At 40.2% G+C, this 13,908-nt stretch overlaps 1 protein-coding gene across 5 annotated transcripts in view; it reads right to left on the bottom strand.

Annotated features, from left to right (window-relative positions):
• The window catches only part of BMPER (BMP binding endothelial regulator), a 156,946-nt gene that overhangs the window by 65,448 nt on the left and 77,590 nt on the right, over positions 1–13,908 (bottom strand). For 4 of the 5 annotated variants that reach the window (XR_003922744.2, XM_030009564.1, XM_030009565.1 and 1 more), the window contains exons 7-11: positions 13,688–13,787; positions 10,198–10,307; positions 9,430–9,570; positions 7,064–7,168; positions 1,515–1,560 (exon numbers count right to left, since the gene is read on the bottom strand). Coding sequence is in view for 4 of the 5 variants with exons in the window: in XM_030009564.1 (XP_029865424.1) it covers positions 1,515–1,560; positions 7,064–7,168; positions 9,430–9,570; positions 10,198–10,307; positions 13,688–13,787 (502 nt within the window). In the remaining variant the exon portion in view is untranslated. The remainder of the gene's footprint in view (positions 1–1,514; positions 1,561–7,063; positions 7,169–9,429; positions 9,571–10,197; positions 10,308–13,687; positions 13,788–13,908) is intronic. The other variant, XM_030009563.2, reaches the window with a different exon arrangement.

The following is a 13,908-nucleotide window of genomic DNA, read 5'->3' as shown; positions in this document are numbered from 1 at the left end:
TTACTGGGAAGATGGAGCCAGGGTCTTTACAGATCTGCATGGCAGGAGGACAAGCAACAACCATCTGCCCTTAATTTTACATGTCTTACAGTCATGACCCTTCCCTTTTTATATCACCAAGAAGTTCTGACTTTTTAGGTAACCTAAAAGTTCCTAGATGAGTTATTTTTACTTTGAAGAAATCTTTTTTTTTTGCCTCCTTTTCCCATGAGACAATTATCATCATTCTCTGGCAGCATTTCTGAAGGAGTCACTGGACTGTCTTCTTTTTAACCCCTTATAGTAAAAGGTCTCTAGTGCTTTGAGGGAATGTCTGGCCCCATTATTTTCCTCCCCCTCTCATGTTACAAAAGAACACATGAGAAAGGTTAAATGAGACTGAAACATAAGAACAGAGGCAAGATAGAGATTGATAAACTCATGACACTAATGACGCCATGTTCGAGCAGAGGTCTATGCAGATACTTGAAACTGAGCTGACATAAAATCAACTGCTGCTCAGTTGAATCCTCTTTCATTTCTCCCTCTGTTCAGTATTATTTCAAGTGTTTCTGAGATTACCACTTGTATTTAATTTCATTTTGATACTGAAGACTTGCAAACTAGATTTATTTTATCACAAGTTACATGTTTCAAAATAATTTAGCTGCAGAGTGGAAAAACAGGTATTTAGCATATGGAATTTGTGCAATCCAAGAGCACCCAGAATTGAGTTGATCAGCAAAACCAATTTGATTTTAGACAAAAGAATAGGAAACACTCTCCTTAAAAGCCTGTTCCTTCTTTCAGAAGCCTTCCTATAAATCATAAAACCCCATTTTAGCAGTCTGTCCCTATCTGGTAAAATACTTAAACATGTCCTGAAGGAAATACGTAACTGTATCCTGTTAACTTCAGTGAAGACAGGTCTCCCTGTTGACTTAAATAGCTTAAAGATAAGTATTTGTGTAAGTGCTTTCCTGACTAGGAGAGAACACAAGTGATATCATAAGATGATCATTCCTGAAGTGAAGAGTAAAGGGATAAAAAGGTGATGGTTGAGCTAAACATCATATAGACAGAAGGATAGCTTTCTACTGTACTTTCCACTGCTGCCCCAGACTGTGTCTCAGATTTCTGCACACCTTTTTTTAACTCTCACAAATCATCTGCAAAGATGTTGGATTATATATACACATAACCAGGCTTTTATTTACAGGTATAAAAGGTACCCAGTCCTAAAAGTTACAACTCTATTCATTTGCTTATTTTATTACCTACAAATTTCACAGGCCAACTATACCCTTCAAAAAGCAGCACCTCAGATTTGACAAAAATTGTGTCATTTGGAAAAATTAAAATAAAATAAAAATAAAATACCCAGGCATTTTGATAGGAGGCAAAATTTGTGGCCAGCAATAATCACCTGTCCTTTAGCTACCTCTAAAAAGAAAGCAGAAAAGCAAACATTCTTCTATATTTATTTTCTCTGAAAAAATAAAAAAGAATTTAAAGAATGTGAAGACAGAACTTACTTTCAGTGCAAATAGGACAGCATCCTTTTCTGTTCAGGATTTTACCCTAATTGGGAGAAAGACAGGCTGATTTAATGGAAGAGTTTTTGGAGCAATGACTGTGTTATGTTGTAAGGCTGGATAAGCCTTTGAAAATAGTTCAAGTTGTGTTTGAACTCAATGCCCCGCTTACAGCTTCAAATATCAGGTGCTAAAAACAGACAGAACTATTCAAAGAGCGTCCTGGCAGTCTTATAAGAAATGAAATACTAAAAGGGTTCTTTCTCTGTTACCACTTTTCTCTTTAGAGAGAGTGTGAGAGAATTTTGGACTCTCGTATTCACAGATACCTAAAGCAGACTAGTCATTGGTTTAACAAGATCGCTACCTTTTCCCCCACCTCCCAAAATATACACAATACATTTCCTATGCACACCCTTTTAGTCACCCACCACAGAGAGGCAATCTGCTCCACACCCACCCCCACACTCCCCCCAAATCATCCATTTTTCCCACAAAAATGAAGGAAGGAAGGAGGCACTGATAGAGATCTAGTTTGGCCAGATTTCTTTCATGGCTAAATCTTGTGGTATCTCTCACCAAATCATATTACCAACCATGGACCAATCTCCCCAGTGAAGTAAATGGGCATGCATCCAAGGATGTGCAACTTCTAAAATCAAACAATTTGGTCTAGTCATAGTAATGTGGACAAATGTTTTGAGTCTTTATTTACCACTCTGCCCAGGTCAATTTTATTTATGGTTGTGTCTTATACAAGGCTGGCTAGAAGCATGACTCCGTGTACATATATTCATGTTCCTTTTCAGTCTTCATTGAATTAAAAGATGTTCTATCTGATTTTACTTAAATTCTCTAAAGCTAACCGTCAAGCTACAGGATAAGCCTGGAAAATTTCAGACCAAATGATGTGTTTTCCAAGCAAAAACTGTCATGGGTTATAACAGAACTTATGGTGATATTGGAGCTCACCCGCATTCCCATACAGGGAACGAAGAGGCATATGGGGCTGTGCTACTCCCCAGCACTGACCCTTTGCTCCAACAATGGTTGAACACAGAGAAAGTCCCCTTTGTGGGACAACTGCTCCTGTTCCCCACCAAGCAAGTGAGCAATGAGTGGCCAGCAAGAGCGAGCAAATGGAGCTGTGCTATTCTGCCCGCTCAACAGTGCAGAAAAGCTCATGAAAACAGACAAGAAATAGGTAGCAGGTTTATGGAGAGAGTGGGGAAGTGGGCACAGGCAGCAAGCCCTATTGCTGTCTGCCTTGCTTTCTGCTTACAGCACTGCCAAGATTTGACAAGGTGCATGGGGAGAAACGAACTCCCAATTATGTCGGCAGACTGGAGTGGAGCACGCTCCGTCCTGCTTGTGCTTGATGTACCCAGATGGCATGAATGAGCTCGGTGATGAGTGCGCATGGGCTTATGATCCACAGGGCATAAAAGTTCAGTGTAAGCTTGTCTTTGAATGTGCAACTGCATGTGAACAAACTTGAGGCACATCTGGACCTGAGAAAAGGGCTGGATCAGAGTTTCACTGGCAGTGTGGGCAATGCTTAGATGTCTGTGTGACCACCAGGGCCCAAAGCAAAGAGAATAGCTGAGGAGCAGGCTGCAACAGGGAGACCTACCAAGCACCTGCTAGGATGAAACTCCTTAAAGGAGGAACTGTTAAAACTGTGCAGAAATAGGGATCTTGGCAACACTTACTTGTACGAACGGAAGACATGCAGCTGAATGCCACACACTGCACTGCACAGCCTTACCTCTCCGTTTCAATAAAAGAGTTGAAATCATCAGCCGAGCTGGAAGTGGCAAGAATTCAAGTGAAATTGGAATCTCCAAGGCAGCCTGCTGAGGCTGGTTACTTGAGCCACCATGTTGGCCCAAGATCCTGTTTTTGTCTTGTAGAATAAGGAAACCCATTATTGCTAACATGTGCTGCAAGAGTTCGTTAGCATTGAGGGTTCCCTTAGGAGTGGACTAAGTGATACGATCCCATTTTTCCCTATGAATATTTATAAGCAGACCACATTTGAGTCTATTTATTTTCTGGGATTTTTCTTCCTTTTTATGAGGTTTTCAATTTTATGTCTGAGGTTTTTATTTTCTATTTTTTTAAGGCAAGACTAATTGTGGGGGGGAAGGGGGTTGTTTGGTTGTGCAATAGCAACAGCTGTTGGGTTTTTGTGCCTCAGTTGGCACTAGAGTAAAAACAGCAACTTTTTGTTTGTAATAATAACAGATGTGTATAACATTAAAAGCAGTCTGTGCTAGAGATGGGAGAACGTGTTCTGAATAAATTTTCAACTCACTTGAAGTTCACGGGTTCAAAATTTACCCACAGAATCGAACTCTGCAAATGTCTTCACATGCCGTGAATTTAATTCTATTAACTTTTGCACAGCCTTGGAGCTCAGAAAAGGCTGCATGCTGTAAAATTCACCAGGCTCTCCTTCAGCAGTACAGAGACATGTCCATGACCACTGACCATTACCACAGGCTTACGCTGTTAGTGGGGAATGCAAAGGCGTAAGGAGAGGAGGTGAGGCAGAAAATGATAAGGATGGGTAATTGGAAAGGAGATGGCACAAGGCAAGAAAGAGGCTGGAGAAGGGCTAGGGCAAGTGAATAACAAATTAGGTGAGAAAAGGTCTAAAGGATCTCTGAAACTCAGTCTTGCCAAGTGTGGCAATTACTCCCTTTCTATAAAGTATTTAAGCATGTGTTTAAATTTAAGCACGCATGGAGGGCCTACTAACTTCAGCAGGACTGGACACATGTTTAATAGCTTGCTGGATGGGGGCCAGCATGTACCGCACCTTGCAGGCTGACACTCCAGGTAACTGAGAGAGGGAATATCTATGTGGAGTCAGCGGTCAGAAAGTAAGAAACAGAAACCACAAGCCACAAGGATCACTAGAAGCCCAAGGAGGACTGATTTTACTATAAATGTGACAGGAGGGATTGAATTTGCAGGATGTATTGCCTCCACTGCAGATGAAAAGAAGCTAAGAAAGACACTTCCTGTAATTACTGATACAGGATTAAATTCTCCAAAAAGAAAATAAAAAAAGAAACAGAAAAATGTGCCTAGCCCTATGAAGAAAATGCAAGAAATGGCAGAAACAGTCTTCAAAAATATGTCAGTCTGCCACCAATACATTGAATAATACAAATGGTTGCACGGTATTGGAAATTTCTGCAGAATTATCACTTTGAAACCCATCCTTTCAAGAAATAATTGGCTGAAATCTATGTTGATAAATTAAATAATATTCCATCACCAAAAAACCCCACAGCATCATGCAAAGAGTATTAAGACTGCATGGTAAATCATTTAAGTCAAGGAATAATATTGTAAGTTCCTTGTGAATCTTCAATCCTTTCACACTCAGTTGTGTGTATAATAACACAGTTTTAATGAGATAACTTTATGTGGCCTGACACCCTAAGGGACACTAAACAGCATTTTATTCCACAACAGTCTTCAGTAGTCAGTAGAGACTGCTTACGGCCAGAAATATTGTGAAGAGAGAAAAGAAATGGAGTTCACACCCCTACAGTCTGCAGAGACAGCAGCATAACTCTATGTATGATATCCAGACTTCCAGTATCAGAATCACTAATATATCTTTATCTTTAATAATGTGGTCTTTTTAATTAATGTTTATAGATTTGTGACAGAATGTCTCATCAAAGAGAGTGGAGCACAGATGAAAAGTAAAAGACTTAAATCCATTAGCATACATTATTTGCTTTAAAATTACTTGGTACCCACTTGGAATAGGAAAATCTCACTCTAGAGTTTACATTCTTTCTCCTACTTGTCCCTCCAATTTCACTTGGAGGAGCAGAAATGTAACATGTACCTGTGGAGGAGGGTGAGTTTGAATGCAGCTTGCTGTAGACTCCATTTTAAGGTGGGGAGCAGGCTGACTGGTTAGATACTGGAGGGAATGGTGCTGCAGGGTAACAAAGCTGGTCTTTTCAGCCCTAAGGTACTGGCCCTTGTCTAAGGACTCAACACAGAGGTCTAGGGCAGTTTAGGACTTCATGTTAACCTTGGAGCAGATTGTGTAGCAGCACTGAACAAGTTCATCAGTCAGTCAGTTATGCTGCCGCAGGACTGCGGATGATGAATTTTTACCCACTGCTATTTTCATTTTAGAAGCCACTTCAACTGATCATCTCAATGCTCAAATTTATATATGGGTACTGCTGAAGTGGTGTATTTCACTTAAGATTTATATTAAGCCATATTAGTTATTTGATCTCAGAAGCATCTTAAACATTTGAAATGCATCAGCACAGGCAAAATATAAATGAGATGCAGCGTGTGACAGGTTCTTGGCCAACAAAGAATTTGAAGAGACCTGATGAGTCCAAGCTCTCACCTCCTGCTTATCCTGTGAATGGCCTGAAGGGAGCAAACCTGATTGCCATGAGCCACATCACATTCCCAGAAGAGCAGCTCCGTTTGCTCACACTTCCTAGGATGTATGCAACATCTCACGAGAGGCCCATTAACAGGAGAACTTCCCTCTGTAGTGAGTGCCAGAGTGACAGGAAAAGGATGTCCCCTCTTCTGAGGATGAAGGCATCACTCTTGCAGCCCACTGTCACAGCAGAACAGGGAGCACCAAGGTACAGGCTTTCTATTCTACTGCTGCTTTTGGCTGTCAAAAGTTTACACATATAAAATTTTACAAACTAGAGTTTGTCATTTAAAATTTTATACCTAGGTGTCTGTGACTCATATTTTCCCCACTGGCTTCCAGGATGGAGAAGGAAACACTGAGAAGGTGTAATGCTAACGACTTTGCTCTCCCTTCCGCAGTTCTGTTCGAAGATCTGCCCCTACATGAGGTGCTATTTAGAGCTCCCTCTTCTGAAAGCCTGGGCCATTAAAACAAAATAATTTGTCAGTGATAGAAATCCAAGAAACAAAGGCTGACTTTAGCTCGAGGTTTCAAGTAATGCTAATTTTTGAGGCAATTAAGTAAAGTTAAAGTTACACTACTCTTCGGGTTCACTTCAGACTTTTAAATAAAAAGTACTCAGGCTGCAACCTTAGAGAAAGAGGCATGGCTTGGTTTAAATAATTGGCTTTGCTTTGTCTAATTTACATTTTCAACCAAGTATTAAGCGTCATATGCACTGAGAAATGCAAGTACAACAACCTCCTCCTGTGGCTTGCCTTAACAATATGCATGCTCTTGAAATACTAACATAGTCATCTCACCACTCTATAAAGCTATTAAATATATGTGAAAGAGATGTTCCAGTGCAGATACTTGGGACAGAGAAAGTTAAAGGGAGGAGGAGAAACAGAGCACAGAGTCTTCAGAGCAAGGACAGAGGCGGGAAGACCATATTCAGGTAGCAGTAGCACACTTGGGGAACACCAGCCTAAATTAATATGGCAGAGTATCCCTTCTTTCCAATCTGCACGTCCCACTGCCATGCACACACTTCCAAGAAACACTGAAAAAGACAATGGTGGAGAAAAAAAGAGAAGAAACTCTGTGCTTTTAAAAAACTCACATGAGGACAGCTGCTGACTGGAATGCATTGTTTCTTGCGACACTCTGTCTTGCCTTTCACACAAGCACAGATGGTGCAGTTCACAGAGGACCACATCTCTCCTTCCTGCAAGAGGGAACATGATATAGTATCAGCTGGGGTGGCAACAGGAAGCTATTTCAGCAATGTATCATTGCACAAGAAAGGATGACTTTCCCTGTTGGCATTGTGTCATTGTTTAGTCTAAATTATTTTGAGGTGTCTGTCCATGGCCAGTAGGATTAAAGACAAAGATCAAATTCAGCAGGGTTTTCTTCCCTTTGGCCCTCTAGGTCAGAAATTCATTTTGCCAAGGCTAACCAAATCACGTTTGCATTTTTCATCAGTGTCCTGATTATCTGAATTGTTTTCTCTCCAGTATGTGTCTGAGATGTGATCACACACCTACCACAAATTTTCATTTAAGCTCACATAATTAGAAAAACGTGATTCATTGGGTTGAGTGACATCTTTAAGTTGTTGCACGTGAAAGTATTTGATTAAGATGTCAGCATATAGTGAATTTATTCCCAGATGCAGCATCATTTTGACTTAGGGCAGGAATGGTTGAATAATGAATTCTAATTCAGATTACTTACAGCACTTTCACAGATACTTGATCTGCTAAACATCTGAAAATGTTTAGAAGAGATACAATGCTGCACTTCTCAAATGCAGAGTAGGTAAGACAGTCTATCTAGGGCTCTTAAAGTATGAGGTGCAGAGCATAATATGCCTCATGGTCTTGTCCCCACTTACTTGGGAAAGATTGCTTGTGGAACTGCCCTGGCTCCTCTTTACATAGTGATGCATTTGCCAAGTGTGGTTCCTAAAACATTCTGTCTCAACCACTTACAGTCTTGTGCTAGCCCGCTTAGAGCCAAAATGTGCATGTTTTCTGTTTACAGGGCTGCTGTGAAGGAAGGGTGAGGTTAGACCTGACAGGAACAGGCAGTCCAACCAGACAGCTGTGAACAATTATGTGCCCACCTCAACATGATGTTCTGACCAGAGAGAAAAACAGACTAAATCTGAAATGCCAAGGAGCCTAACTTATTCAGCGCAGCATGCTTAGCCAAAGGCTGTCTCTCCCCTATCTTTTGTTTCCAGGCCATGTTACAATTGTCTGGTCTTCCTGGTAAAGCACATGTTCTCCAAGCATCTGCTAAGGTACCAGAATATATCACAGCTGACTGCAGGCAGCTACCCTGATTTTTTGTCTCGCAGCTGTTTTTGCACAGGAGTGCAAAAACACATTTGCTGGGCCCATTCTACCTGTGTTAGACCATTAACTTCAACAGAGCGACGCTGGATTTACCTTTCTGCACACAAGGCCAGAAATGGGTGTACTGTCTCATTATTTTTTCTTGCTCCATATAATACTTAGTAATATAATAAAATCTTCACAAGAAGCAGAATATTTTAGTTGGGTGCCTAAGAAGCAGGCATTTGTTCCTGAAGCACAATAGCACTAGTGTGAAAGTGCCAATCAGATGGAGTATAATCTCAGCGTACACTAGGTTCACATGTAATTTCCAGAATAAACACTTCAGCTATGTACACAAAAGATGGAATAAATGGGAAGCAGTTCTGGCTGAGCAAACCAAGTATTCACAAAGGATTTAACATTTGATCTGATTCAAGGGTCTCTTACTTCATAGATGGCCCATGAGGTGACAGAATCTTTTTCTGACAGAGTGTGAAAAAAGCCACACCACTTGGAAAAACAAACAGGGTCTCAGCAATAGCAGAAGTGTTCTGCAGGGAATCCCTTGTGATTTGAAAACATTGGGTGAGAGTGCAGTAGGTAACAGTTATTAGATGGCTATCCCAATATAAAATGTTAGGGGTGCTGTCCTTAGCAGGGACATGAAATGTAGTAAATCAAGATGAGTAACTTTCAGCCAAGACGAACTTTGCAAAGCTCCTGTCGGCTCAGCTATGGAAGAGACTCTGGCTCAGCAGATAAAGCCTACATACCACTCAGAATATCTTCTCCATGAATATCAGTGTTTGTCTGGGAAAGCAGAGCATTATGATCTCTTACTAAAAATGCATTACTTGTCATGAAACAGCAGCTTGAATCTCTGCGTATGGAGAGGGAAACAACATGTCACATCAAGGAGGAACTTATCTTTAACTGCTGTGTATCAGCAGAATTTACACAAACTCAAAACAGAAAATAGCAGTGGCAAATTTTGCAAAGCTTTGCCTCTGAGTTGTTCCATCATTAACCAGGATGGTGAGGATTCTGCTAAAAAACAAGCCACAATACTAATTTACAGTAAACTCATGCTGTTTCAGCTGTTACAATGGCATCTATTCTTGAGCCACACCTGAAACCTTACCTGGAAGATCTTATTGCCAAACTTGCACACTTTTACTTCCTCAGGAGAGATATATGAGACACACTCCTTGCAGCAGTGGTCTTTGTTTTTATTGCATGCACCAGGAAGTAAGCACCTCTTCTTACATATCACTGTTGAATCCTAGGTAAAAGGACAGAAGGAAATCATGAAATCATCACCAAGATGTTTGTGCTCCTGTTTGTCCTTACTATAACATTTCTGCTTGCTCAGTCATTGCATCCACCCAAGCTACAGCCCAACTGCTTTGAATAGGTCAGCTCAGAGAAAATAAAAATTATTTACTGGATTAAGGGAATCTTTCATGGTCTGTGAAGCTAAAGCCCAGCTTGTACTTCTGTTGGCCTACAAAATCTTACTGATTTTGTGACACTTTCATTTTTTTGCCTAGGTGCAAAAGTGCAAGTGGTCACAGTCATGTTAGAGGAACTAAAAAAAATCCCTGCCCTTCAGCAGAGATGTGGTAATTCATCATGTAGAAACTCCTCTTCCACTGTAATGCAAACTTAAAGGGGATCACATTATCTGAGTAACTTCATTTTGCATCACACGGAGTCAGACATCATGTCTCAGCTGAGGCAGTCAGTAACTTTTTAAACTTTCCTAGCACAACTGCAAGTGCTCTTCAGACCAGATTCTCGGGGACCACATAAGATGCCAAGGAAGAACAGTATCAGGGCTTTCAGCCCTATAAATTACTGCTAAGCCAGACAACCAGCAGCACACCATACCAAAGCACTGTGGACTTACCTTGCATGTACACATTGTGCAGTTGTCATAAATAAATGAGGACCCATTATCATACACATTGCTGTGAAAGAGGCAGCTTCCAAATGGGAGGTCAAACACTTTCCTCTGCCCTGAATATAAATAAACAGTAATAGAAACAGAATGTAGTTGAAAAGATGCCATATTGTCAACAAAAATAGTAGGGCTTATTGTCACCAGACCAAATTCATGTGCAATGTGTCATTTGCTATGTGTTTCCATTTTGGTGTGAAAAAAATATGTACTTTTAACAGTTCACTGTTCTTCTAGCACACATTCATCTGTACAAATTCTACCACAGGAGGGAATATAAATATGATTTATGTCATCTTTATATTGGAAAAATCTTTCTTCTCCTTCTCATCATAAAGTGCACAGTTCAGCTAAAGGAATAAAAAGTAAGCACTGCAAACTGTTAGGGTAGATACACTTAAACTAGTTTAAACAGTCTTTAACTCAATGCAATAACTTATCAAATAAAGCAGCCTTAACTGGTTTTAGCATATCTACCTCAGGGGTTCACAGCAGCCAAACTAAATCAACTCAGTGACAGTGATGCAAAAAACCCATAGGTGTTGTCCAGTCTTATTAAGATAGCCTGGTGTACCATGTTTAGACAAGGTTGCAAGAAATACAGGTATTTGCATTGTTCATGAGCAGAATGAGGGCAACACAAGATACTTAGTTTCCATAACCCATAAAATATTTGGGTGTCATGAGAGCAAGGCAAGGTTTAGAGCACTATACAGGGAAGGCAGCATCAATATTAAATCTTTCCAGAAGTCCTACAACCCTGCAAGAACTTTCAGATCCAAGTTGCAACCGCAGCTTGCAACTTGCGGTTCTGCAAGCTTCTCTTATTCCTCAGCTTCCTTCCTAGTAGGTCATTTTAAACAAGTGACTATTATGATATATAAACATGAGCTCTTTACAAAAACACTATACTTACCTTCCTGGTTTTGAATATCTTCCCCTGTTTACTTTTGGTGGCAGCCAACTAATAAGTTCTTTTATGAGTGGCTGCCATTCTCCCAGCTTATCATTTCTGAGGTCTGATGTTAAACAGGCATCAATTCTGAGGTAGGGAATGGCCACTATAACTACATACAAGAATTCACTAAGTACTAGGCCAATACTTTAGCTCTCAAACCACCAGGTCTTGGCACACTGTAATTCTTTTCCTTTTCAATAATTCTTGATAAATGTACAGCAGCTTAAAAGAAAAAAGTTCCATTTTCCTCTGAGATATAAGTGAACAAAAGGATAAGCACACAGAAAAATCCATTGGATTTGCCTTGAGTTTTTAACAAATCTAATGTTAAAATAACTATTAAACGAAAATTAAGAAATAATTGCTATTGCTCATTTAGACACAATTTAAACATCTCTGTCTTGCAAATTAGCTGCCTTGGACTAATCTGTGCTTGCATAACCAGCCTTCCATTTACTGAGTGTGTGTCTTTCTGAAAAGGCTTAATTGCTCTTGCAGGACTGACATATGAAATCAGTTGAGGATGCTCAGTAGCCCTAAAAGGAACTGCTCTGCATCCATGCACCACTTAAGCACAAAGGCCTATTACAGCCCCGCCTGTAACAACACTTCTACTGCTCTATGTGGGGCCAGGACTTCAATCGCATAACTTATGTCAACAAGTGAACAAAAGTCCAGTTCTCTCTCACACCCTTTTTCCATGCCTTGCAAACCACCCAGTGCAATTCCAGGTGGCCAACCTAGTTCAAATAGTTGGTAAAAAACCACTGACAAAGGAACTACCACTTTAAAAGATGTGGTGGTGAAGATACTGGCTTAATGGTTGGCTGTTCTGGCTCATAACCACTAGTTAAACTAGTAATTCAAGTCCCAGTAGAGTCCATAGCATTCTTCTAAGCTATATACACTGAGTATCAGGAATTCAACTGCAGGGAGGTCCTCCACATGATACTTGAAAAACCATGCCTCAGCATCCCTGAAAACGTTTCTCTTTCCCAACTGCCATGCAGTGTGCTACACATCTCTTGGATCTACCTTGCTCCAAAACTTTCAACACTTCCCTGTGAATAGATGGTATTTATTCAGGTATATGACATGCTTTAGAGCAAAGACCAGACAAAATTAAAATTAAAATTAAAATTAAAATTAAAATTAAAATTAAAATTAAAATTATTATTATTATTATTATTATTATTATTGAACTCATTTATAGACATTTCTAAGAGGGAAAAAAGAATCTGTAGAAAAATCCCTATGAAGCAGTCAAAAATTAAAGCTGCATTTTGAATGCCTAGATGAAGGAGGGGAAGGTTCAGTTGGGAAAAGCATAGGGTGGAGAGGACAAGGGGATTTTACAGAATGAAAGGAAAAATGTCCTAAGCCAAGACAGAAGCTCAGCATTTGGACTGTTCTCCTCTCCATTTCATTCCTCTACTGTATTACTCTGGTGCTGCAGTTAAATGTTCCAGGCAGATATTTATCTCTAGCACTTCTCAATTAGCAAATAAATAAATAAATAAATCCTAGTTTGTTTCAAGCAGTCAAAAATGTTAAGTATTATGAGAAGCTGGAACTCTCTATGGCTTGCTGCCTCCAAGGCCTGACCTCTCTGTACCCCTTACCTAGCCTTGGAAACAGACTTTGGATAACAGTAAAGATACAGTTGAAATGACAAAAAGCTGCCGTTGCAGAACTGGGAGTTATCAGCTCGGAAAATTTTCCAAACCTAGTTATAACCTCATAGACCAAATTAAAGCTAATTTACTTGGTAGGATGTAAGTGCTCCTTGTTTATGAAATAGAGGGACATATGCTGAGGAACGTTAACCTGTGGGATTTGTGGACATGGTAAGAGCAAAATATGGACTCTCAAAAGTCACTGCCTTCCTTGGCATGACTTGGAAGATCTAGCCCTTTTTAGAGGCCTCTGACTTACTCCTTTAAAATGTGTTGGAAAGACGTAATTGAAAATATTCCTGGCTGAAACTGTGATTCCACCTTAAGAAGGCAACCATGAGGCAGACTCCTGGGTCCCTGGCCTCTCTGACAACAGCTTCTAAGAATGCAATTTCAGTCCAGAAGTTTCCTCTGACCTGCATTTCCTCAAAACCAAAAATGCAAATGCACACTTGAATAAAAATATGAGAGGGTAAGGCCTTTTTCTTGTGGCAAAGTCCAACAAACCATTTCCTCCTGTCTTAACCTCCTTTGTAAAACATGTGTAATGAAGGTGGGAAACATCTCTATATTTGTCTCTCTAAGCAAGCCAACTGGCCTATGCTCAAATGCTCTTCTGCGGCTGCTTGTTTAGTACCACCCATGACAACACTACACACTGACCCTGAGTACTTGTTTAAACCTGTAGATTATAAACTCCACTGAGCAATACTGTCTCTTCCACCTCCCAGATTTTACCAGTATTGTGAAATATGCAGAAATGTATCATATTAATTACAAAATTCCAAGGAAAAAAACCACTCACCTAAGCATTTGGGGCAACACTGTCCAGCAGGAACATGACTGAGGTGCTGGGGACATGAGAGAATGGGGCAGACTTCTTGGACACACTCTGTCCTGCCATCCTGAAGGAAAATATGCTCAGTTAGAAAAAAAATAAAGCAAAATGTCAAGTAGACATGCACACACCCACACAGACTGGTAACAAGTCTTGAAAAGCCTTAGCCAAAGCAGTATTTGCCAACA

Source organism: Aquila chrysaetos, chromosome 3 (assembly GCF_900496995.4).
Source record: "Aquila chrysaetos chrysaetos chromosome 3, bAquChr1.4, whole genome shotgun sequence".
NCBI classification, from domain to species: Eukaryota; Metazoa; Chordata; class Aves; order Accipitriformes; family Accipitridae; genus Aquila; species Aquila chrysaetos.
The sequence above is the reverse complement of the archived record's forward strand: the minus strand, read 5'-3'. Positions and strand labels throughout refer to the sequence as shown.